The sequence below is a fragment of the Agrilus planipennis genome, unplaced genomic scaffold (assembly GCF_000699045.2).
Source record: "Agrilus planipennis isolate EAB-ADULT unplaced genomic scaffold, Apla_2.0 scaffold39, whole genome shotgun sequence".
In the NCBI taxonomy this organism is placed as follows: domain Eukaryota; kingdom Metazoa; phylum Arthropoda; class Insecta; order Coleoptera; family Buprestidae; genus Agrilus; species Agrilus planipennis.
The window spans coordinates 132,135-159,299 of record NW_020439074.1 but is presented as its reverse complement, the minus strand read 5'-3'; the positions used below and the strand labels follow the sequence as shown (position 1 = coordinate 159,299).

Here is a 27,165-nt window from a genome sequence, read left to right as displayed (position 1 = left end):
ATTATTCGTAATTTTTATTGTTTGCAAGCGACATAACATTACCAAATATTTAATAAGAAATAAGAAAAATGATAAATCAAATCAACCAGAAGCTGTGTACAGCAAAGTGAATGAACGGCTGGGAAAACCTTCTGTTGCCTTTCCTTCACTTACAAAGGGTAATGAGATGTAGCTGATAGATTTATTGTATTATTATGTATTATTGTTTCATTTTTGTATTAATATGTATTTTAACCAAATTTTAATTTCTACAAAATGTAAAATTTTATCTTAATGAGGGAGTAGTTATCGATGTGAATAAATCATAACCAGCGCGTTTCTCACACCGACAACTAATTCCAAGAATGTACAACATAAGCGATTTCTTGTATAGTATATAAGCTTTGTTTTAGCCTTCTAATTTAATTAATGTATTGTAGTTGACGTGCATAGCATATTGCTGGGATACTTTAATTCACGAACGGCAAATTGTTTATATTTTTAACTAATAATTATAGTTCTTTTAAATAAAGTGTTATTACAATTTTTGGATTTCTTTTTAAAAAGAGAGACTTCCAACGTCGTTCGTTAACTCAGTCAGCTAATAAAACCGTACGGTTGGAGAGGACGCAGTAGTTTTCTTAAAGTTTATTGCTTAAAAATATTTTGCTTCTTATTCTAAACATACGGATAACAATTACTTAATCCCTTAAAATTACAAACTATTCCTAGATTACTTTAAGCCTACCATAAACTAAAAAGCACGCATTCCCGATACTACATTTATGATTAGGTAAACCGAAAGTACGTTGAATTTAAATTTTGCCGATTCATTGTAAACTACAATAAAATATGTTATCATTTTTATTTAACTGCTTTTCTTAGAGTTGAAAATAACTTATTTTTAGATTCTTTTATCTAAATGATACATTTAAATATATTGATAGCGTTAAATTTAAATTAATTTAAAAGAGGAAAGAGTTGTAGTAGTTAATTGTTTTTTCTGATGTAACTCACAATTTGTTCAGCATTGAATATTAAGTTATTGTTTAATTAAATAAGCAAATGAGAAATATTATTGCACTTTTTTTATATTTAGAAATATCGGAGTTAAAACAGTTCATAGTTGAAAAATTGTGCTATTATAATTATTTCAAAAAGTTCAATTTTTGATTGATTTCATTATTTTTCTCACGAGCGAGAGCAGTTTTGTCGAGATTTTTGAAATTACTATTATTAATTGCAACTGACTTAAACTAGAAACATTGACAGCGTTATTTTATTGTTGTGGTTTGAGTGAATAGTTTCGATCGCTCTTCCCTAATAGTAAATGGAAAGATCAGTACGAGGCAGTAACAGTCAAGTAATTTAATTGTATCTAATTAATTAAATTCTGCAAACTTTTCAAGATCTTGACGATATTTGGCAGATTAGGAAATAATGCAGGATTTGGTGTCGATTAACTTTTGTCATCTCTAGATTAAACGAGTTTTGAATTCTCCAATTATAATACATAATTTGCAAAACACACTTTCTTATTAATTATCAACAGTTTCAAAAGAATCTACTCACTGCATGTGTTATTATAACTAAATATTATCTTAATTCTATATGGTACAAAGATTATAATGAATTTTTTGCGTTATCTGGAAAGAAACGCAAAATATTGTATTGCGTTTGACTTGTGGGTGTGAATTTTTGTTTCTTTTTGATTTACAAATTTTGTATTGTTTATAAGCGAGTACACTTTTACAAAGTTAAGGGCCGCATGCGGCCCGCGTTTTATATACCATTTAAATACTTTTTTGAGAAAAGCATTTTGTATTTTATTTAAAATACTTTTCCAAACGTATTTTCTATTTGTAAAATGTAAAATACATTTTTGCCTTTAAAAGTTTTGCTAGTACCTATTACCGATCAAACATTATATAAAATGATGAATGAAAGTTGCTCACATTGGTCATTGAAGGTATTAGAAGCTTAAAAAGGGGTCAGACAGACATTCCATGAATGCCTTCTAATTCTTTAACTGCAGAGAGCCCAAAAAAATCTAAATTTCTTGGAAATGGATAATCTAAAATATTGGATCGATATTGTTTTTCGGGTTCAATGTTATGGTCCATGGAATTTTGAAGTTCCAAATTGATATCAGCACCTGTCAAATCACGGCTTATAGTACCTTTAGCAAGGAATTACGAAATTCTATGAATTACGACAAAACAGCCCTCAAAACAATATCAAATTGATATACACCAGCTGTGTAAAATTGAAAACTGCAAGATAGTGTGGTGTGCTAATAAATGCAAAATGCAAAATTCTTAGAAAACGATTCGAAAAACTTCACTTATTAGATGAATCCAAAGCTAAAGAAACTGTGGGTTCCATTTCTTTCTCTTATTACAATATGTAAAAGATCAGAAACAAAATGGGTTTGTAAATGTTTTGATATAAAGTGATTGATTTTGGTTTTAAATCAAAAAAATTACTTGCAACCCTATTTTGACTCTGATCTTTCACGTTAAACAAACTATTTTAGCATCAGTGTCTTTTCTAAAACGGTTGACGAAGGCTAATCAGGAAGCTTATAGAAGAATTATAACATAAAGATAGAAAAATTATATCTCAATCACTTCAAACAGAAAAATATGAATCATACTTAATCTTTGCAACTGGCGATATAGTGCAAACACCACTATTGTTGTAGAAAAACTTCAATATTTAAAAAATGAGCAAATGCCTGCAAGGTTTTCTTAAAGAATATTTTATCCTTAAGTAACCGTAGAAAATTAAATAGGTACTACAAAAAAGTATTTATTTGAAGAAAGTATTTTAAAAATACGTATTTTGCATTCAGCGTTTAAAACGCATGCCCCTGCTGCCTTTCAGTGGGACTTAGTTTATGTTTAATTATGTTTATTAAGCCTATAAATCCGACTAAGTATCGAAATTTTAAATGGCCCTATGACGCATCCAATTTCTTTCCACCCTCAATCACGACTTCAGCGGCCCCATTTTCTGCGTTGCACTCGGCTCGGCTGACGTTGGTACCGGTAATTTAATAAAAAGAAAAAGGAACAACAACAGATATGTAAATTTGAATTTACCTTACAATTAGGTGTACTTCTTTACAAAGCTTACAGCGGTCTGTTTCTTTAATTAAGTTGAAGAATTTAATTGAAAGTGGGAAATTTTTCCGAGAAAAATGAGGCGTACAAGATTTTTTCTTTTAATTTGCTAAAATGAAAACTGAATTTCTGATAAAATTTGTAAACTCCTCCACAGCTGCAGGGTCTGATGGTTGTCTGTAGTTAGGCCGTTAGGCAGTAGGTATTTGTAGTTTAATAGGAAAACAATTACTTTAAGTCTTTTTTCGTCATTTCCAAACATTTGGAATATTTTCATTTATACTTTAAAACAAAAACTGTTGCACATTATCTATGACTTATTATACGGAAAACATAATGCTAATAATGCAAGAATGATTCTCAATATGCTTATTGCATGAAATTGATGCGATTAAGGTGTTAACAACGACAACTATTAGCTATTATTAATTAACTCTTTTTAGGGTGGATTTCCATTATTGTGATACTTTCTTTTTTCTTTTACAGGTAATAATTTACGTTGTTTGTCTCCATATCTTCGAGAAGGGTGAGTTTTTGAATATTACAAGTGATTACCTTTTAAATATATTTTTCGCTAAGTACTTGGATAAGTACTTTTGTAGATGAATTTAACTATTGTCGATCTACAATTTTTAATTGAAATAATATTGGCCTTTGTGTGTACATCAAAAATTTTAGGGTTTAGAAAGGCTGTTTATTAATAAGATAAATTCAACTAATCAATTAAACTAAACGTTGCTTGGCTGGAAATGAAATCCACCTACGCGAATAATATACAATATGCCCACAATTTATCTTACTACTACTATAATTAATAAAACGTCTAGCTGTTTAATAGACATAGGTAATATATTATAGTGTGAACTTCATTCAATTCGTCCAAATAAGTATATCGTGGTAAATTTCGAAAGTGTTGTCGACATTACTTCAAAAAGTTTTGTGTTAAAGAAAAATTATTAATACAATACCGGCGCGTATCGTAACTTGTTAAATTCCGTCTCTGTTAGACGGAAAATAGTAATTAACATGTAAATCAGTACCGTTCTTGGTTAGGCCCTTACAGGTCTTTTGACAAATATATTCGTCCAATTTCCGTGACAACCATTCTTCTTGCATCCTAAATGTTCAACTTAATAAAAGGAAGAGGAAATTAGTCTGCTGTTTGAACCATTACACGAAAAGTTATTAAAAGTTTAATAACACTCAAAATTACAAAAAAAAAATAAAGAAATATTGGCTCATACTTCTGGAGTATAACTGCAGATTTTGCAATACTTAAAAAATATATTTTTGTTGCACGTGCTTAAAAGGCGGTGCGGTGGTTTTGGGGGGGGGGGCTCCAAATATTGAGAAGTCCTTTTTAATGAAATCCGAAATTAAGTCAACGTATTTAAGTATTAAGTAAACAAGTGTACTATAAATACATTCTAAAAATGCGCACGAGTGTTTACCAATGATCAATTTTTTTGACTGAAATTTTATATTCTTGAAATCATTTTTTCAAAAGGTTATACATTGTTTTGTTATATATAAAATTCGAATAAAATAGAGCCATCTAGATTTAAGCGATTGTTTTTACTAAGTAAATCTAAAAAAAAATAAATTATCGGAGAAAAATGAATTTTATGCTACACGGTAATCAATTTTAGTGCGTAGGCACTGCTTACTAACTCGGGTTAATTTTAGTGTTAACTTCATTATAAAAGGTTTATTATATCAAACTTTGGCCCAAGGATAATCTAATTTATTATGGCTAGTTGATGTCTGTTTCAATTAATTTTTCAAAAACTTGTAAAAGATAATGTTAATATCGTGATAGTTTTAAAATTTAATTTAATTTTATGAGAAAAATTAATTTTTCAAATAATCCCAAATACCATTGAGTTTACTTGATAATAGAAAATTTGATGGTAGAAATGATGAAATATGAGTTGTTAAATGTTTCTTTTTTAAAACATGATCATCTCTCGGTTAGAGGATTTTTTTTATCGTTGTCAATAAAAAGGTTTTAACTATATTGATTAGTATAACATTTATTTTCATTTCATCGTAAATGAAAATTGGTCGGGATTTTACTTTAAGCTTTAACATGCATTGTTCACATATTTACTAAAATTGGCAAGTTGTTACCTGTTCATAATTTCAGTTAGGTCGAAAACTACGTAATAACAATTTCAAAGTTTTGCGAGTTAGTGCCCTTATTTCACCGGTAGGTATATTGATCGAGTTGGAGCAACTTGATGGTGGTTTAAAGTTTATACTTGGGTACATTATTCTGTTTACTTTTCGTTTTCGTCAAAATTTTCCATGCCATAAAGTATTTTAAATACTTTACCTTTCTAATAATAATAAAATAAATAATAAAAAATGTAAACAGGTATGACTTGGTTTTTTTAAATACGAAATTAAACACACAGTTTAAGTTTATTAAAATGGTCCAATTAGCATAGGTACTTTAAATTTTCAGGAATGCAAGTCCTCAAAAAATATTTACAAAATCATTTATTATAATAGGGACCTGACCTTTTGCTGCTAAACCTTTTATGAAAAAATTTCAAACAGTTTATTCAGTTTAATGTCTTACTACTATTTATGTTTATTTTACTTTCGGAAATTTTTAGTTGGGATTCACGACTTCTCAAAATTCCAAAGATCNCTTGGAAATTGCACGGTACACTATAGGAACTACGATAAATTTTCCCTAATCGGCGCCATGTTTTTAGGCTCCTCCCATTTGACGGATCCCAATAAAACTGTAGTTTTTCTAACATACGCATTTTTGCGATCTTAATTACTGTAGTCATTTTTCGAGAGATCATTAAAAAATACTTTCATTTAGCACTGCCCTTACTCCTAATGTAGTGACTAAACTAACCATAACAACAGCATTAGAAAGCATGCTCTTACAAAAAACGTAGGGGATTCCCTTTTTCTAACAGTTCATAATAGTGTAAATGGTTTTATTGTCGATTTTATTTTACAATCTACCTAAAAATAAACTTCGACCCTTGGCTTTCGCCCGTATGTAATGTAATGTAATGTAATAGATCATCACATTTAACGAATATTATCGCAGAATTTTATCGCCGATAATTTTCCTTGCGTTGTGCAAACAAAAGGAAAAGTGTTTGAATTTATAGCCATATTGCTGAGGTCTATTGGGAATTAATGTTCCATTTTATTCACGCCGAGTACGTGAGTCTATAACAGAAGATTATAACGAATCCTTTTCTTCGCATAAAAAAAAACGCCGCATTTTTGCGTAGGTTAGTGTAAGTCGTTTTATTTATAATTTTTCGATTATTATTTGTCATAATATTCCTACTGACCGGAAAATCAAACAGTAACGTATGAATCCCAAAAAGTTTTAAAATTCTTACCGAAATTTAGTTTCGAAAGGAACCATAGTTATTAATTTAACCTTTGAAAGAATTATCAATCGAAAAACGTGTATGAAATAATTGGTCTATCCTATATATACTTAAGAACGATGACCTACTAGGGTATTAAAACGAATACAACGATTTTTTTAAAATTTTCTTTGATGTTATGCCCTTTATAGAAAGGAATCCAGTTGATATGATGGCAAAATTCTCTTTGAATTTTTGCACCTCTCTTCAAAGGAAGCCTAACCGTGTAGGTACTTACGTGTATGAGGTAATACGATTTGATTTTTGTTTAGTTAATATGAAAGGAAGCCATTTAATACGTGGACATATCTCAATCTCCAAGTCTGTAATGTTACGCGATTGATAAAATTTTTGAAAGGCTTGTCAAATCTGTTCAACACTATTTTCGTTTAGTCATTTTTAAAGGGGTTTATTTGAAAATATACGTTTCTGAAGTTTCAAATTGACTAAAATATAAAAAAAAAAATTATATACGCTTTTTTTGTTCAAATACTTAAGAGTATAAATCAGAAACCCTTTTCTAAATTCTCACCACACTTTTTACCTGGGATGTTTTGCAAATGACCTAATTTTAAAGCCTCTTGATTGAAAAGTTGATTCGAGATGAAAAAGAGAACCGTAGAATGTATTCAATGATTGGTGTCAGATTATTCTCCATTTACTTTATCTTATCGAATCCTGCTAATAGGTATGTCAGGACTGACGTAGGTTAGTACAGTAGAAAATACCATCAGAAAATACGGTCTTGATTTGTGCGTCAAGGATTCCGTAATCCTTTGAAATACATTATAAGCACAAAAGTTTCGAAAACGTATTATTTTTTTTAATCAATTGCATTAGAAATCATTTTGTAGAATATTTTGTATTGCTGTTAACCGTAAATAAAAACCCAATTTATAAAAGTAATTTCTAGACTACACCTAAGGTCTAGAGTCTAGAACATTGTTTATGATTTTTATTATGTAAAGCGTGATATTCCTTGTAGGCTCAGTAGTTTCGGAAATAATAAGAAAAGTGCGTCAAATAATAATCGGTTAAATAATAAAATTGTTGTTTTTAATGCTTCAGAAACTAGGAATTAACGTTAGGTATTGTAAAAGTGCAAGATTGTAATTAAATTTGATTTTGAAAATGGTTTTTACCGGCTTTAAAGAACGTAATTTTACTTAGATTATTCAAATTAAACACATGCATTTGAACCCCGAGACGTCTTTCTAATATTGAAACTATTAATTCTTTTTTTTTCGAATCTTAACTGTGGTCTTTATTATCTTCAATTGATTAACTGTTGTAGATAGGTATTAGCATCACAGTACAGTAATGTGCTACTTCGCAAAAGTTATCAACAAAAAAAAAATCGGCTCATTAATTAGGCAATTTATTCAAAAAGTTTTTTAGTTTCAATGATTATTTTTTCGTAACATTACGTAAGTTAGCATAACTTTACTTAACCCAAAATAGCTTATATGTATTTGAAAAATATTATATTAGTGCGGTAATTTATTTTGAGCCAAGTCAGCAAAACTTTTATTTAATTTTTTTTACAAACGCGGGGCTATGTTACTGTATATGTAAGTTTAGTACTTAATCTCATTGTTAGGACCAAAATGAGCAAAATTATAACATTTTTTTGCCAACATTTAGCAATTAGAATGCCGGAAGGTTTTATAATAAAGTTTCTTGATACAGTTTCATACTAATTACAAATAAGTAAAGGTCAAATGGTAGACACTGTAGAAATTCTTTCTTTGATCAATAAAATTACCCATAAATTCGATCTTAACACATGGAGCTTTGCAAACTCTTCTAATAATTAACACTGGTAAAACTTGTTAAAAATATTGCCATTTATACATACGTATACATGTGGCTAGTTATATTACTTTTCTTGCTTTTGTGTGTATATTTGGATGGAATAACCTTCCCATTCGTTTTTAATAAGAACTTTTACACTTTTCGTGTTTATTTTTAATTTCCGGAATACTTTTGAAGAAGTTCGCCGAGAAAATCGCCAATTCTCGAAAGAAGTTCTTCGTGAACTAAATTAATATACAAGGAATGGTACCTATCTACCTATATTGTTTTCTAAAGTTTCTATCTTAAGGTAGTCCGGTTAGGGTAGAACAGAAAATTCAGCAAATAAATAAAAATTTCTTAAGAAAAACTAATTTATATTTTAAAATTCATAAAGGAAAACATTGATAATATTNATTAGGGATCCGTTGTACTGGGCACTTTTAATTTTAATAACTTTTTCTTCTTTTTTGTTCATATTCGTACATAAAAGATCTGCACAGCACAAAAAAGTTACGAAAACATAGGGTTGAAAAATTAATTTTTCAAATAATCCCAAATACCATTGAGTTTACTTGATAATAGAAAATTTGATGGTAGAAATGATGAAATATGAGTTGTTAAATGTTTCTTTTTTAAAACATGATCATCTCTCGGTTAGAGGATTTTTTTTATCGTTGTCAATAAAAAGGTTTTAACTATATTGATTAGTATAACATTTATTTTCATTTCATCGTAAATGAAAATTGGTCGGGATTTTACTTTAAGCTTTAACATGCATTGTTCACATATTTACTAAAATTGGCAAGTTGTTACCTGTTCATAATTTCAGTTAGGTCGAAAACTACGTAATAACAATTTCAAAGTTTTGCGAGTTAGTGCCCTTATTTCACCGGTAGGTATATTGATCGAGTTGGAGCAACTTGATGGTGGTTTAAAGTTTATACTTGGGTACATTATTCTGTTTACTTTTCGTTTTCGTCAAAATTTTCCATGCCATAAAGTATTTTAAATACTTTACCTTTCTAATAATAATAAAATAAATAATAAAAAATGTAAACAGGTATGACTTGGTTTTTTTAAATACGAAATTAAACACACAGTTTAAGTTTATTAAAATGGTCCAATTAGCATAGGTACTTTAAATTTTCAGGAATGCAAGTCCTCAAAAAATATTTACAAAATCATTTATTATAATAGGGACCTGACCTTTTGCTGCTAAACCTTTTATGAAAAAATTTCAAACAGTTTATTCAGTTTAATGTCTTACTACTATTTATGTTTATTTTACTTTCGGAAATTTTTAGTTGGGATTCACGACTTCTCAAAATTCCAAAGATCTCGTTATAGTTACGTAATTAACTAATTTAAACTGAATTAACATGAACGTGTATGATATGGTTCACAGAATACTAATGGTAATAAACTATTTTATTCGGAACACCGCCAATCAGCGGTTAGAATTTTATCACTGTGCAACCGAAGAGTAAGAGTCATATCTTTCTAAATTACCTCTACCTTTTATATGATATCACTTGCGACTATATACACTATAGGGATATTGTATTATACCTATACAATTTTCAAAGGGTGGTACTACGATGTGGTAGATAAAAATCCATATAAATACTGGTCCGTCGCTGTTTGTATTTTATCACTGTGCAACCGAAGAGTAAGAGTCATATCTTTCTAAATTACCTCTACCTTTTATATGATATCACTTGCGACTATATACACTATAGGGATATTGTATTATACCTATACAATTTTCAAAGGGTGGTACTACGATGTGGTAGATAAAAATCCATATAAATACTGGTCCGTCGCTTCTGTATTTTTTTATCATTGTTGTAATTAAGTTTAGTTGTTAGTTATTATTCATGTTTTTATTTAATGAATTAGGCTAATTTTATCTGCATATTTCAGTAAGCTCTTTCAAATCATCTTTATTCTCAAATTTGTAATGTCCAAGTTCCACGTATAGTTTGCAATAATGTCGTTTAAAACCATTAGGGCTGGACTTTCCAAATTTCAGTTAAGATCTGTATGTTTCAATATTTGCCATTGTCATACTTCTCAGAAAATCATCTATTGCTGTTACTACCCGCATTCCGATTTAGTAAGTGTACGTATTTATCTTGTGAACTCCATTTGGTCGATCCTTTACATGTTAAAGTTTTCAACAAAAAGTGGACTTTAATCATTTTAAAGGAAACAGCATAAATTAGCTGTACAATATTAATTCGGCGTACAGCAGAAGTTAGGATTATCCGTCCTACTTCACCAAATACCTTTAACCATCTTTCCATAAAAAAAACATGAGTTCGATATATGCAGTTTAGAGCTTTCGAGGGATGGTATGCTTTGTTTAGAAGATTTTGAGTTCGGATAGTTTAGGACAGTTTCCGAAAACCAGGTGATAATAAATAGTTACGCAGATGACATGGTAAAAGTTTAGGTTGCCGCGATTTGAAATTTAATCTTAATCTATTATAAAGGCGTTAGTCAAACCTAGGATTAGATTAGGATTCTGTCTACATTTCTACTTTTGACATGCATTTTAATCATGCATACCTGAGCCGTGCGGCTGATCGTGCCGCACGTTTTTTAATAACCAAAAATATACTCGAATTGTTATTAAATTAAAGATGATTAAAACGATATACCTATTTTGCAATAAGCAAAATCGTCTAAGTATCAATTTTATAGATAGAACTTTTCTTCAATAAACAATTCTATATGACAATCCTTTTATTAGCATTACATTGTTTATAAATTACTTCTTAGAAGCTTCCTTTTTATATTTAAATGTTTATCACACTTTTGTGAGATGTAATTCGATTACGTATTCGAAATAATTACATAATACGTGTTAGTTTTTCAAATAAACTTACAATTAGTACTTACCTACCACAAGTATGATATAATATACCTAAGTAAGATGGAAAATTGTGTTAACTCAAAAACAGCACTAAAATTCACTCAAACGTTTTACTGTGGGGGGGAATAAGAGAAAATTCAAAAGATTCTACAAATATTTACATCGATATCCTACCTACGCTATATGAAATATAAAATGAGCGTGCTACACACACTTTTTGTTTTATATATAAGTTAGTTCTATAATTGTGCACCAAATGGTTAATTAGTGATTATCTTTTATCAGGGTTTATTAAACATTGTAGTTCGTTGTACAATATAAAACATACTTCGCCATTATAATTACTTCTCGTAATTTTAAATTGTCTACATTGATTTGCATATTTTGATATACGTAATTGAAGTATCTACAGCAGACTATCACGTTACTAATTTAATTCGCGAATATCATAATATTGCATAATTCTTTTATATTTACTTATTGGATAAACATTGAAAAAATAATTGAAATTATGTGAAAATAGTAAAAACTGTTTTAACAGTAGTATTTGTACTACATATTAAATATAAGTTAAAAATGTAGTTATAAATGGTACTTGTACTGCTACTATTATGGAATCGGGAAGTATGTCTTATGCGTTAATTTATCTTATTTATAATTTTTCTGGATAGACCAAATGCATTCCATCTTCATTTTAGTCGCCAATATTAATAAAATTATTAAATAATGTAGATCATTCTCTAAATAGCAGTTACCATTTCTGAGCAAAATCTGAAATAGGAGCACCCATTCGTGTTATTTCATTACGCAAAAAGTATTTTTAGATTTTATTGTTTTACGGCTCGTTCTATGATAACTATTTTTTTTTTACTTATTCTGATGAGTCTAATTTTAATTTTGTGTGAGTTTTGAATCATCATACAAATCAGGTTGTCAAATGAATAGTCATTGTTTGCGTTTTCATTATTTGTTAGTCTACAACAATAAATTGCTATAGTATTACGGAACTGTAGGTAATAACGGTTATCTACGCAAAACGGTATTTAATTAGGGATCCGTTGTACTTCAAATTTTACTTTTTTACAGCAGAATCCGCTTATTATGTTTAAGATAATTTGCAATTGAGCTTGAGTTGTATTTCTTTTATAAACTATTTTTTAATTTTTTTTTTATTAAAAAGAAATGGTTAATGTTTAATCATAATTCGATGGATTATTTATAACATCATAACCACCAATTTAATTCTTTTTTACTTTTCCCATCGCTAATCGGCCATTATTATAATTTAGAGTGTGTTTTTTTATTGGAAATTGGGGCTGTTTCGATATTGTTTCATCTAATAAACCACATGTTTTTTCCTTTTGTATAGGTATGGAAAAACGAAAATGTGCGCTCACTATTTTTTGAGTATGTATTAGGTAAAATCAAAAAATTATCCCATAACATTTCTATATTACTGCAAGTGGTATTAATTTAGTAATCGTAACAGTATTCTATTTTATTCCATAATAGCTCAGGTATTTTTATAAATGTATTTTTAAATTTAATTAAGGATGAACATAAAAGAAAATATTTGTTATTGTTATTCGTTTTAAATGTACAATATTATATTATCGTGTGTCCGTTCGGTTACATTTCACATTAGGATTACTTGTTTGAATACTTCTATAAATCGTCAAACAAACATCAAAGTAAACAAGATCAGCAACATAACCTTTTAAAGTACAAAAATTTACACTTCTGTTTTATTTACATATTATAACTATAATTTATATTAAACTACAAAAAGTACTCAGTATGTTATGTACCACTAAAACGTGCTATACGTGCTTAAAATCTAACAGTAAAGAATTTGTTGAGGTTTCGAAAATGGACCATGATAAAATAACCTATTTGGATAAACTGATGGTGTGTGTTTCCTCAAAACTTGTAAGTAAAAAATACCTTCTTATTAATCACGATGAACCAAATCATTTATAATTATAGATTGAAACACAAAATATAAAGATGGAACTATGTTTTTCTTGTATTAGGAAACTTCGAGTGTCCTACAAGTTTAAACAAATGGTGCTGGGATCTCAAGAAACCCTTCAGAAGTTCTATAATGGGGCTCAACATAACAACGAAAGTATAACAAATAACGAAAATTTCAGTCCTCATTTTTTACTTGCAAATTTGGAGAAGAATAATGCTTGTGAAGATTTACTAAATATTAAACAAAAAGATAGATATACCGATGAGGATGATGGTGATAGTGATTATTTTTTGGCAGATCTGAAATATGTAGACAATGACTCAAACAGTAAATGCTTTGATGAGAAGGAATTTTCTGCCCATGAAGAAGACTATGAAGTTAAAGATTTTAATTTAATTGAGCAAAGAAAAGACAGTAAAGATGTAAACACAAATAATTGTATAGTACCTGGTTTACAGTGTGAGTTAGAAGATGGATGTAAAGAGAGTACTTGTGATAAATGCCAAAAAACATTTAGTTGTGATAAGGAACAATTTGGGCTTTTCTGTAATGATTGTAACAAAGATGTTGAGCAAACAAGCAAAGAAAAAAATTCAAAGAAAAAGAGAGGCAGACCTAAAAAGTACAACGTTAAGCCTAAACCAGCTGTAAATTATTTCTGTGAACTGTGTGGTTCTGTTTTTGACAAGAGATGGAAATTGCAAAAACACAGGACAAGAGTACATGTGGATGATAAAAAATATGTTTGTACATTTTGCAACAAAGGTTTCAAACAGTCTTATCATCTTCGAGAACATTTAACGTCACATACTGGTGAAAAAAATTACATGTGCAACTATTGTGAAAAATCCTTTCAAAGAGTTTCCTCTCTAAGAAGACACATTCGCTCTCATGAAGCTGCCCCAGGACAAAAAACGAAAAGGACTCCATTTTTGTGCAGCATTTGTGGGAAAAGTTTTCCATTTTCAAACGGCGTCCAAAGACACATGCGAATACATTTGGGTATAAAAAATCACGAATGTACCATTTGTAATAGACGATTTACACAGTCAACCCATTTACACGTTCATATGCGAACCCACACTGGGGAAAAACCATACATTTGTGATACATGTGGAGAGGCCTTTTCATTAAATGCCGGACTACAGAAACATATAAATGTTCACAAAAAGAATGCACTGAGGTCAAACAAAACTGATACCCTAAATGTATACTTAATTAAGAACGAGAGAGATTTGTGACTTTAATATGTAATTGTCAGCATAATACTTTAAATGTAATCAAAACTGTATTAAACAGTTTGTTTTTATATAACTATTGTAGTAAGCTGTTTATTAATAGAACGACTTTAAAATTTTAACTGCCTTATTTTTACTTGTACAATTTTCTTTAGGTACTTTATTTTTGTACAATGTATAATTTTCCTTATCGTAACCAACGCAATTAAAAATTTGAACTTTAGATTAAGGTTTAATTTTTTTCCGTTTTTGTTTTATATCTAAAAGAGTGTTATTTGTATACTTGAGAAAGGCGTTATGCCTAGTAGAATCTAATTAAAACTTTTTGAAACATTAAAAAGGTCATTCTCTCTTTTACCTCACATAAAATTAATTTGGTGTGTATCTGAGAATGACTTTCTATCGTAATGAAGCCATACCCCCCTTACTACATTTCGCCATGCTAAGCAATGTCCCACCCTCTCCCTTTGTATTATTGACGACGTTTTACGTACCACAATTTTATGAACTTTTACGGTTTGAGGGTTTAAAAATAATAAAAACTTTATTATGGTCTTTTTTTCTAAAATTAATCCTCGATCTTGTTTAACCATGGCGGCGGCGACTTTAATAGATTATTCATTGCTGTGTACATTTTTAAGTACAACTCTGTAGAATGTGAAAATGAAATGATATTCTTTATTTGCAAAGTAGTAAAATTTATGGATAATACCTGCTTCTATTTTCACTGCATCCTAACTTTTAATATATGTATATACATGTACTTATATCTAATGTTTGAATTGCATCGTAATCGTATTACGTGGCCATAAACTTTACAAATATTCGGAAGTAACTCATGTGTTTAATACAAATTTCCGTTACCTTGTTGCAAGAGGATTATTAATTTAGAAACTTGATTGAAATAGTTGAAAATTTATCATTAATCTAAACATTTTGTACTTAAAAATGAAGCTGTCAAAGTCTGAATGTTTACGTACCGTAAGCAATAAAGGTATTACAATTTAACAACTATGTTCAATTCAATTCATGTAACTTCAAATATAATATGCGATTTTTGAAGTTTAACGTTTATTAGCGAACGTCTAAAATAATTTGCGTCTTCGATCTTGTAGACTAAGAGCGGCTTTTTTGTCGTACTAAGTAGAGTCTAACTCACATTCATTAAATTCGAAATTTTGTTTTTTAATCGTCAAAATATATTTTCCTAATTTTTTTAACTTTCTCCATCGAAGCGCAAAACTCTTTTTCCATTTGATTGTATAATTAAATTCTAATAATTTTCAAATCCGGACAACGTAAACCAGCCTCTTCCTCTCTTAGGTTACCATAATTCTCTCTCAGGATTGCCTGAATCACAAAATTGATCGCGAATCAATCTGTATATGTCCCTTCTCCTAATTGGAACAGGAAGGCTAATAGCTATAACCTTGGCAGATGGGAAGGTGGTTATAAATCTCTTTAATGCTATCGCCATGCATCTTGCATAGATAGCAGCAATAAAAGTTGGGAATAGGAAAACGATTTTGATTCGAGGCGGTAACACATTTATCGTTACGGTAATAATAATAATAATAATGCTTTGGTAGCATAATTATTGTTAATCTGAAATCTTCATTCAGAAGGTTATAAAATCATATCATCTCATGAAATGCCAATAAGGAATAAGTCAAAATAACTGAATATAGATTAGGTGAAAATAATTTTTTACTTGATTTGTTTGAGTATGTAACATTTGTGGGTTTGCTTGATAACTACATTTATTGAAGGAATCCGGGACATTTTCGGACATAGACATTTGCGAATCTGTCACTTAATGGGACATTTGCTGACCTCACCCTAATTAACGTATTTATACGCAAGTATGGTTTAGGTAGAAACATCTTTGGTGAGACATTTGCGGACTTGTTACTTTTTATTATATACAAAATTATGTAATATGGATTATTGTATATACAGTACAATATAGACTGCTAGAAAAAATATTTAATAACAAAAAAGACTGTTTGTGTTGTGCGATCTCATCTTCTTTGCTTTGATTGGATGTCTTCGTAATGAGAAACTGATACAAATATTTTGGTATATATATATATATTAGGTTCTTCATAATATTAACTAAGAAATGTCTCATAAAATAGTTCTACTTAAACCGTACCTCCTAATAAACGCGATAATTAGGGAAAGGTCCGCAGATGTCCAAGTCCGCAATTGTCCCGACACCCTCTTTAGTAGGTACTATGTTTCAAGCTAACACTAAACATTAGATATGTATATGGATTTTATGTATGTACAAGTACAATATTAAAATAAATTTAGGCAATTTACTTGAAACAGCCCCTATGCAGGTTACTCATTTTTAATATTTTAGAAGTTATGATTTCTCGATTTATCGAAGTTATTGCAAATAGATTGGTACAAGGGAATAAATCAATTACATTTCATAGATTATATCAACACGCTAAAGGATAAATATCACGATAATATCGAATATTGCATACGTAGGGTTAATGTAATTTATTGATTTTACTTAATTGCATATAGAAAATGTCAAGAGCAACGCACTGCTCAAAATAGATTTTAAAGTATCTCGTGGTCTATCGTTTAGTTCCTCAGGAAAGAAAATTCTTTATGTTGTAAATGTTAAATACTTTAATTATGTGACTAAAAAGTTTAAAAAAAATTACGCGTATTAGACAAGACATACCAAATGGACATTTATATTACCATTACCTGCCTTAAATATTCAAATTACTGCAAAATTGTACTATATTTGTTTCTTTAATTTAAATGAATATTTATCGAAATCTGGTTGAATTCAATTATTTGTGGACTTTTATAATTTATAGCAACAGAATCTACATTTCAGTAAAGGAAATTGTCGGACATTAATTTTGCAGTGTTTACCGGAAGCGTTTTAGACTTGCTCTGGCCGGATGTACGCTAAAAACGCGTACCATCCAAGTTGTACAACATTTAGAGACAGGTCACCCTGATAAAAGGACAATTGTCTCTTTATGTAGTGGAAAACGACCAGGATATTACGTTTCTAACTTACAAAAATTTGAAAACATTTGATTCTCATTCTGTTCAGATACGCATTCAGTTGTGTAATCAGAATTTGGGAAAACGTATAATTTTACATAAAATTTTTTGTTTAAAATAATTTCATATAATGTTAGAAATTTACACGTCTTAGGATTTGATAATTAGTTACGTTACCAGGGTTTTTTCTAATTTATTTCTTTTATTAAAAATAAACAGAAAAGGTTTGAGCACTTCTTTCCTCTCACAAAATTAAATAATCTTTTGTTCTTTAACTCATTAATAGCATACAATGATGTTATGCAGTACACTTTTTATATCAGCAGATAAAAGTATTTTGAAGTCATTAATCTTCTGTAAAATCAATAGCTGCTAGTTCGCTAAATATTAAAAATCTTCAGATTGCAATTAGTCAGTGGCGTGTCATAATTATAAGAGCATGAAAAAGTGAAAATGGAATAGTACCTATGTTTTAGAAGTCGCGAATATTTGTTTGCGTCTAGACTAGAGCATTAATTTTTTATGAATAAATTCGTGGATATAATAAACAATGTCAATTATATTTAAAGCGTTTCAGATGAGCAATAAAATAATTTTCTTCGAGTTATGTAAAAAAAAAACAGTTGTTGTTAATAGGCTGTTTCAGTGCTATTGATGATCGTATTTTTTGTTTTCGTTAGCGAAACAAACTTTAAAGACCAAAGTATTTTTGTTCAATTATTACGATCAATTGATCGCTTCAAATATTTGTAATGGTAAAAGCAACTACTGCCTAATGATCACTTTTAAATTGTTTATTCGTTTTTGTTCTTTTTTGTTTTTCCAAAGGCGAACATTTATTGTAAAATTCCTTGCATATAATAGAAAATAGTGATTGAATCTACCTGATAAATACAAGCGTTTAAACCAATAAGTCAAAAATAATGAGTCGAAACGTATGCATAAACGCACCCAGAGCATTATTTATTCCGAAACAGGCCAAACTAGCGGCATAATATTCACGGAAATTTATGAAGCTAAACAATTAGACACATTTTGCGGCTTTAAAATCAAAATTATACACAGGCAAATTTTTCTAGCTTTTCAAGCAGTATGTTTATTATTTAATCCTAACTAATAGTATAAATTTGTCTGGTTGTTTGCTACCACTTCACGCCTTAAGTACTCAACCGATCATCATGAAATTTTGTACACACATTGTCAGGGGTACAGAAAAGGACATAGGGTACATTTTATCTAGAAAAAGTACTGTTCGCGAGGGATAGAAAAATTTGTTTTATGTGGTCGTCGAAGATCTTTGACACGCATTTAAGACGCGAAGCCGCGGGTAAAACCAATCTTGAATTTTTGTACACACACTGGCGATTTCTACAATTTCAGAGTCAGTTAATGAGATATTGTAAAAGAAAGTTTTTCAAAAATCGCATTTCTCATTGAACCTATTTAATTAAATAATTATTTTGTGTGATCTTAAAGTGGGCGCGGCGGAAAAGAAAAGGTTAGAAGTTTCCGAAATGTAATTTTATAGGCGAATTATGAGGATAACGTGGGTAGAAAAGGTTAGAAATGAAGAGGTATTGGAAAGAATAGGAGAAGAGAGGACTCTATGGAAGTCAATAAGAAATCGGCGAGATAGATTGGTAGGACACCTTCTCAGACATGAAGGTCTAGTCAGAGACATATTAGAGGCAGAAACAGGAGTTAGGAGGGGTAGAGGCAGACCTAGGTTAGGTTACTGTTCGCAAACAGTTAAAGATGTGGGTTGCTCTAGTTTTAGGGAAATGCGAAGTTTAGCTCAGGATAGCAAAGAGTGGAGGTACGTGTCCAAACAGTCTTAGGACTGGCGACCTTATGCCTACCGAAAAAGAGAGCAAATCTTTTTAAATTTTATCGGTATGCCTATCTAACGTTTTGTATTGGACACTGATTGACTGATTCAGTTCATATTTTTACACTTCCTTGTTTTACGTTATTTGAAGAGTATTCCTAAACAATGAAAAGTAATTTCTGCTCATTTAAAATTGATCACCGTAAGTTGTACTGTTCAAACGGCTATTAGTTATCGGGTAAACATTTCTTGAAGCGAGTATGATTTTTTTTTGTGTTTCAAGTTGGAGTATTCATTAGCACTTTAGACGAAGCTTCTTTAATTACAACCCCCCGTTCTCGTTCGAGTAATCGTTAAAACAAGGAAGGCACATTGTTTACATTATTGAAGATAAAAGTTTAAACGCTTTTGAATGGAAGACATCAGCGGTTTACGTCAGGATTAATTTTGAAATAAGAAAAGCATTTAATTTTCACATAAAGTAGAAAAATACTAAATTGAAAGGCTTCAACTTATGATGTGAAAATGAAAAGTCCTTTGATACAACAATTTAAAACGTATTTATTGACGATGTTTCTTCTTTAACCAGACAAACTAACACGGAACACTTTCAGATCTTTTTTATATTAGTTAGATGTTTCGGTAAACGAATGAAATATTATTCAATGATGTTGTAAATCGAGGAACAATAAATTTTTTAGAGGCTTTTCATAGGAAAACACATTTTGCAAATACAGTTAGATGATTTTGTTAATGCAAAATTGATATATGTACGCATCCAGGATTATCAGAAAGTTTGAACTATAGTTTGATTAAAAAAGACGTGAAATTATTATTTCAAATGATTAAAGTGATTTAAAGAAAACATCGTCACAAACAAACGATGGCACAGGTATCAACGTTGAAATTAATATTTTTAAATTATTTTATTCTTTTACTACTACTAATAACATAACAACTCATAAAAATAATATCATTAGTAAAAACTTTTACATACCATTTTAAATTCTCTCTTTAATATAAAATCAATTAAAATTGCAATTAACCCTTCTTACTTCAATTATAGTGGCAGCTATTAAAATATCCAAAAAGATGTTTTTTTTATTTTGGTATAAATCGTAGGGAATTGAACCAAAACAGCAATTGAAGAAAACAATCGAAATTTCGTTGAACGTTTCGTTTCTTTATTATAACTTCTTCAACAATTCATTTCAACTCTTTTTGGGGGCTTGCTCTAAAATATTTTCTGTTATTTTATTAGTTAGTCATTAATCTTTGAATCTTATTATCCTATTAAACTGCGTGAACTCTCTCAAGATGAAATGTCTACTTTCATAACAACCACTGGTGCAAAAATAAAAGGCATATTTTATGGGTAATTAACTCTTCTGTAGTAGCCCAACATGAGAAGGCAATTACAAGTTATTTTTCTAAAAAGTAAAATGTAATTCCGTTTCTTTATTATGTGCAATTTATCGAAGTTAAGAAAAATAATAACATAAATAAAGTTGAATGCTTAATAAGTTTACATAAACTCGCTCTTTTGGCCAGTAATTTATCAAGAGTGGTTATGGAGCGCTAATGAGATCTAATAAGATCGAAATCGTCATCCGAATAAAAAGTTTTTCGTTGGTTTCGATAAATTTCAGACCAGGAACGATGGTTTAGGTATGTACATGGTTTCTGTCTATGGTTGCTTTCTTTTAACGTACGTATGTAAGCTCGTTCGGCAAATACCAACCAGATGGCGATACACTGTCTGCACTTGGATTTTAAATAAATTTTTATGTATTTAGCTTAAATTTCCGCAATTCTTTTCCGGAAAATATGATCGGATTGCGATTACATCAGTTATTACTTTCTTTATTTTCTCAACTATGCATAAAATTCTTTATCAATCGGTATTTTTATTTTTATACCTACTCTTTGAAGTAGTCATCAATGGATGCAAACGACCCGCTTTTAAGGCCACCCAAGGGGCTACTACTACTACATTGTTCTTCCTTTTTAGGGAGTTTGGAAGGGGATTCGCGCCTTGATTATTTCTTTATTCTTGTGTAAATTGTTTGAAAGTTTGAATTTAATTTCCAACAGTTCTAAATGTTAAACATGGCCCTTTCCGAAGCATTCGCTATTTAAGTAAATATTGATTGACACCCCAATACAGAATTTAACGAAACACCAAGATATGTAAAAAAAGCGAATGTTTAAAGTATTACCCATCATGATTGTTTATTATAAGTTAATTAAAAACAGAATTTAGTTCTACGTTTATTCGTATTGTCAAAAGTCGGCCATCTTTATTGCTTCACTATGACGTAGTGTCGGCCATCATTCTTTTCTAATTGTTGCCGTATTGTTGCTGTTGTCGGCCATCATTCTTTTTCAATTGTTGTGGCATTGTCACTGATGTCGGCCATTATGGTTTTTTAATTTCTGTCAAAGAAGACGACTCCTTAAAACGATGTATAGTAATCAAAGGAAACTCAAAGCTCGATTTAATGATTACTTTAATTATAGCAAAAAGAGTGTATTTTGAAATATGCATTAATATTGAGAAGGTTTGAGTTTGGTTTATCTATAATTTGGGGGTAAATATGGTCAGATTAGGAGCTCATTTGTCGAATGTAAGGTGCCCTCCTTAATTAGGAATTTAAAGAAAGATTAAGCGAATGTTTATCCATCATGGTTATTGATTATAAGTTAATTAAAAATAGATCTCAGTTCTACATTTAAATTAACAATAGTTCTACATTCACGTTGTACAACACGTAATTAGAGCTACACTCCAGTTCGTTATGAATGTTTCAGTAGCTTTGCAGTACTTTTTATTGTTTTCTTAATAGAGCCATTTGGCCGAAGCAATATCTGTAAATATTTATAAGAATTAAAAAAAGTAGGTACACCACCTATAGCAACTTCCATTTGTTTTTTAAATCACCCAATTTAAGTGAAAAACAAAACAAAGTATAATTAGAATTTATTCTGTCGTTCATAGAATAATAACATTTTTGGTATACAATGACGATAATTTTCAGGCTAAAAATATAATATTTCTATTAAGGTTTATATGTAGATAGATGTGGAATAGATTTATTGCATAATTAACTATTTGAAGCCAGTCTATTCGTGTGAATTATTATTTAATCTAATTTAGTCCATTCTTATTCAATAACTACAAGTTTGTTCAGCATTATTTACCAGAAAAGTTCTAAATTCAATATGACAAGATACTACGTTTTATACCGAAAATTGAATAAACTCATAACTGTTTTCACTTACATTAGGCATATTTATCACTCAAACATGTCAAAAAAGTAAAAATTGTACAGAAATAATTTTTGAAAGGTCTCATTATTCAACCCTATCTTTTGATTTAGTTTATTTCAGTGAATAAAAAAAAAATTAGAAAGCTATGTTTTGATTTTGTTTCAGGAGTTCGTAGTTATTTGTTTAAATTGTATGATAACATTTTTAAGAAGCGTAGTTACAAATCTTTTTAACAAAAAAACTACCAGATGTGGATCGCAATTTCGATCTCATTAGATCTCATCAGCCCGCGAGAGGCAGTTTTGATAAATTATCAATCAAACCGAATGAAATACTTCATTATTAATTAACACTCACCAGATGGCGATATATTGCCTATACGAATGGTTCGTGATTCAAACAAAACACTCTCAGAAACATTAGATGGTACAAGTATCAACTATGTGCATAACATTTGTTTAATACTTGTTAACGCGGATGTCCAGGTGGTACAATGTCAAAGAAAAACATCTTCAAAAGGATTGCTTTCTTGGAAACTATTTGGATTTTACTTATTTTGTACTAATTCCCTGCATGAACATTGACATTACATTCGTCGATATGGATCATTTGGGGTTGATTTTAGCGTAGTATTTTTGTTTTTATTGTCGCAGAAGATAAAGAAAGCTTTGGAAAAAGTTGAGACGCGAAAAAAACAAAAGGCATATTTCATTTTTCTTTCCAATTAAAAAATAGAAATCTGTGTAGAAAAATTGGCACTTATTGTGTAAATGCGTACGCGGTGTTTTGAAAATATTTAATAAAAGAGTTAATGAGAAGACAGGTTTCTTGCGTCTTTTTTCTGTTTTAATTGGTATATAGACGGTTCAGTTACTTTATTTTTCAGCAAAGAATTAGCACCCTTTTTCTAATGAGGTCTGCAAAAAGCGGTAAAACCCTGCCTTTTTTTATCTACACTCACTGCTTGTAGAGAGATATGTATTTGTTAAATAGCGTAAAAAACTTCGTTCCTACCGGGGTTTCCGTGACACCACACGGCTGTCTTTTTTAATTGTTAATTACACATTGATAAATGTTTGCCATTCGGATGGGAAAATGATTAGGTAAATATTTGCAAACATTGGAAATTTACTATTATTACAGAAAATTAGTTTATAAAGCGAACAACCCCTGTTACTTTTAAACAGTTGGCATTCTCTTATTTTAAATTCAGATGGGCCCCGACATAGAAATCAATAAACGGGGGTTGTTTTATCAATGCGCTATCCAACGCCATGACCCACGAGATTCAGAATTACCTCTACGAAGATTGCTACCCGCTGCATGGGCAGAAATGTCTGAAATGACACAAATGAACATTCGCTACTTTAGATCACCCGTGAAAATAAGGCTACTCTTATAATTAGTATGATGGTGATCATCTGTTTTAAAATTTCAAATAGGTTTCGGACTAATAATTTCCAAAATAATGGCACAATCTTCTTGCGATATTTGGGTGAATTTTTTAAAGAACAAATGACTTGTTCTTTAAAAAATTGATTGAAAAAATGACTTAAGTTGGATAGTAAATTAGTAGAATCCTCATATTTATTTTTACGCAAAAACATTAAATAACAGAACCTTTCTCAAGAAATGGTGGCTACTACCGCAAATTATTTTCAGTTTGCCCATATAGCAACTTTCCCAGACACTCGCTGCTCGAAATTTCTTTTGATCTTTTATTTGTACTTTTTTTTTTGTTCGTTTTGCTGACCATTCGTAATAACAATTAATTCATTGCAAAAGACTGTCTCACATTGGACGAATGCTTGGCAATGTTTGAAAAAACCCTCATAGACAACACGATAAAAACAGGACAAAAATCTCGCACTAATATTTTCTCATGGATTTTTTTTGCATATCCACGTTCGAGAGATGACCTCAACTACGTATCAATAGTTAAAATTGTTCTTAATAGTTTTAGAGGATTATTTTTAACAATATTGGTAAATTCAAGATTTTAATTTATTAAATATTTAATATTACTATTGTGTAGGTACTGAGAATTGCAAATGTAACGTTTTCTTCTAATAATTAACAATTAAAAATTTTTCAATTAACAATTGCCTTTTTTAAATTAACAATTAAAAGGCAAAGTTTCTAGGATAAAATAAATCCGAAAACCTCTCCAGGGACGTTCAAAGATCATTTAACAATATGTATTGATAAATATTGTTATTGCTGATTTAAAATTGAAAACTTGACTTAACCATTTCTTCAGTAGCTTGTAACTCGAAAACTATTCAGGGAAATTTTATAAATTAAGAGTATTGGGTGATTGTGTTAAACAAAGATCCTGATTTTCGCGAGTGAAACTAGCTATCGACCCGTGTTCTGGTTCACCTTCTGAATGTGAATAAGCAAAAAATTCAATTGCAAAATATTTGCATACAAGTGCCAGATTTTTGCCTTTTGTTTAGCAGCAACGCGAACGAATGACAACGTTTGTCAGTTGTATTCCTGCTCTTTACATGCGTTCGTTAACTGAAGAGAATCATGATCATTTGCAATGAATTAATTGCAGCGTGAATGGTCAATAATGCGAACGAATGACAAGTTTGCTATGTTGACGTACTCCTAACTTAAGTGTCGGCCATCATTCTTTTCTAATTGTTGCCGTATTGTTGCTGTTGTCGGCCATCATTCTTTTTCAATTGTTGTGGCATTGTCACTGATGTCGGCCATTATGGTTTTTTAATTTCTGTCAAAGAAGACGACTCCTTAAAACGATGTATAGTAATCAAAGGAAACTCAAAGCTCGATTTAATGATTACTTTAATTATAGCAAAAAGAGTGTATTTTGAAATATGCATTAATATTGAGAAGGTTTGAGTTTGGTTTATCTATAATTTGGGGGTAAATATGGTCAGATTAGGAGCTCATTTGTCGAATGTAAGGTGCCCTCCTTAATTAGGAATTTAAAGAAAGATTAAGCGAATGTTTATCCATCATGGTTATTGATTATAAGTTAATTAAAAATAGATCTCAGTTCTACATTTAAATTAACAATAGTTCTACATTCACGTTGTACAACACGTAATTAGAGCTACACTCCAGTTCGTTATGAATGTTTCAGTAGCTTTGCAGTACTTTTTATTGTTTTCTTAATAGAGCCATTTGGCCGAAGCAATATCTGTAAATATTTATAAGAATTAAAAAAAGTAGGTACACCACCTATAGCAACTTCCATTTGTTTTTTAAATCACCCAGTTTAAGTGAAAAACAAAACAAAGTATAATTAGAATTTATTCTGTCGTTCATAGAATAATAACATTTTTGGTATACAATGACGATAATTTTCAGGCTAAAAATATAATATTTCTATTAAGGTTTATATGTAGATAGATGTGGAATAGATTTATTGCATAATTAACTATTTGAAGCCAGTCTATTCGTGTGAATTATTATTTAATCTAATTTAGTCCATTCTTATTCAATAACTACAAGTTTGTTCAGCATTATTTACCAGAAAAGTTCTAAATTCAATATGACAAGATACTACGTTTTATACCGAAAATTGAATAAACTCATAACTGTTTTCACTTACATTAGGCATATTTATCACTCAAACATGTCAAAAAAGTAAAAATTGTACAGAAATAATTTTTGAAAGGTCTCATTATTCAACCCTATCTTTTGATTTAGTTTATTTCAGTGAATAAAAAAAAAATTAGAAAGCTATGTTTTGATTTTGTTTCAGGAGTTCGTAGTTATTTGTTTAAATTGTATGATAACATTTTTAAGAAGCGTAGTTACAAATCTTTTTAACAAAAAAACTACCAGATGTGGATCGCAATTTCGATCTCATTAGATCTCATCAGCCCGCGAGAGGCAGTTTTGATAAATTATCAATCAAACCGAATGAAATACTTCATTATTAATTAACACTCACCAGATGGCGATATATTGCCTATACGAATGGTTCGTGATTCAAACAAAACACTCTCAGAAACATTAGATGGTACAAGTATCAACTATGTGCATAACATTTGTTTAATACTTGTTAACGCGGATGTCCAGGTGGTACAATGTCAAAGAAAAACATCTTCAAAAGGATTGCTTTCTTGGAAACTATTTGGATTTTACTTATTTTGTACTAATTCCCTGCATGAACATTGACATTACATTCGTCGATATGGATCATTTGGGGTTGATTTTAGCGTAGTATTTTTGTTTTTATTGTCGCAGAAGATAAAGAAAGCTTTGGAAAAAGTTGAGACGCGAAAAAAACAAAAGGCATATTTCATTTTTCTTTCCAATTAAAAAATAGAAATCTGTGTAGAAAAATTGGCACTTATTGTGTAAATGCGTACGCGGTGTTTTGAAAATATTTAATAAAAGAGTGCGGAATTGTTACTTTTTATTATATACAAAATTATGTAATATGGATTATTGTATATACAGTACAATATAGACTGCTAGAAAAAATATTTAATAACAAAAAAGACTGTTTGTGTTGTGCGATCTCCTCTTCTTTGCTTTGATTGGATGTCTTCGTAATGAGAAACTGATACAAATATTTTGGTATATATATATNCGGGGGTTGTTTTATCAATGCGCTATCCAACGCCATGACCCACGAGA

General features: G+C 29.9%; 2 protein-coding genes across 6 annotated transcripts in view; one reads left to right on the top strand and one right to left on the bottom strand.

The window, feature by feature from the left end:
- Positions 1–27,165, bottom strand: part of LOC112905223 — a 72,915-nt gene that overhangs the window by 10,454 nt on the left and 35,296 nt on the right. Inside the window, exon 1 of one of the 4 annotated variants that reach the window (XM_025977209.1) lies at positions 11,241–11,976. The exons of 1 other annotated variant lie outside the window; for it this stretch is intronic. The gene's annotated coding sequence lies outside the window, so the exon portion shown is untranslated. Of the gene's footprint in view, positions 1–11,215; positions 11,977–27,165 lie in introns of those variants that run through there. 2 more of the 4 variants (XM_025977207.1, XM_025977206.1) reach the window with 2 other exon arrangements.
- LOC108745079 (zinc finger protein 664-like) lies at positions 12,885–14,521 on the top strand. 2 transcript variants are annotated; one of them, XM_018481146.2, is made up of 2 exons: positions 12,885–13,118; positions 13,176–14,521. In XM_018481146.2, the coding sequence occupies exons 1-2, from the start codon at positions 12,987–12,989 to the stop codon at positions 14,403–14,405; spliced, it is 1,362 nt and encodes a 453-aa protein (XP_018336648.1). In that variant the 5' UTR covers positions 12,885–12,986; the 3' UTR covers positions 14,406–14,521. The 2 variants fall into 2 exon arrangements, with proteins under 2 accessions (XP_018336648.1, XP_018336649.1); XM_018481147.1 differs by having other exon boundaries at positions 13,035–13,118; positions 13,223–14,521.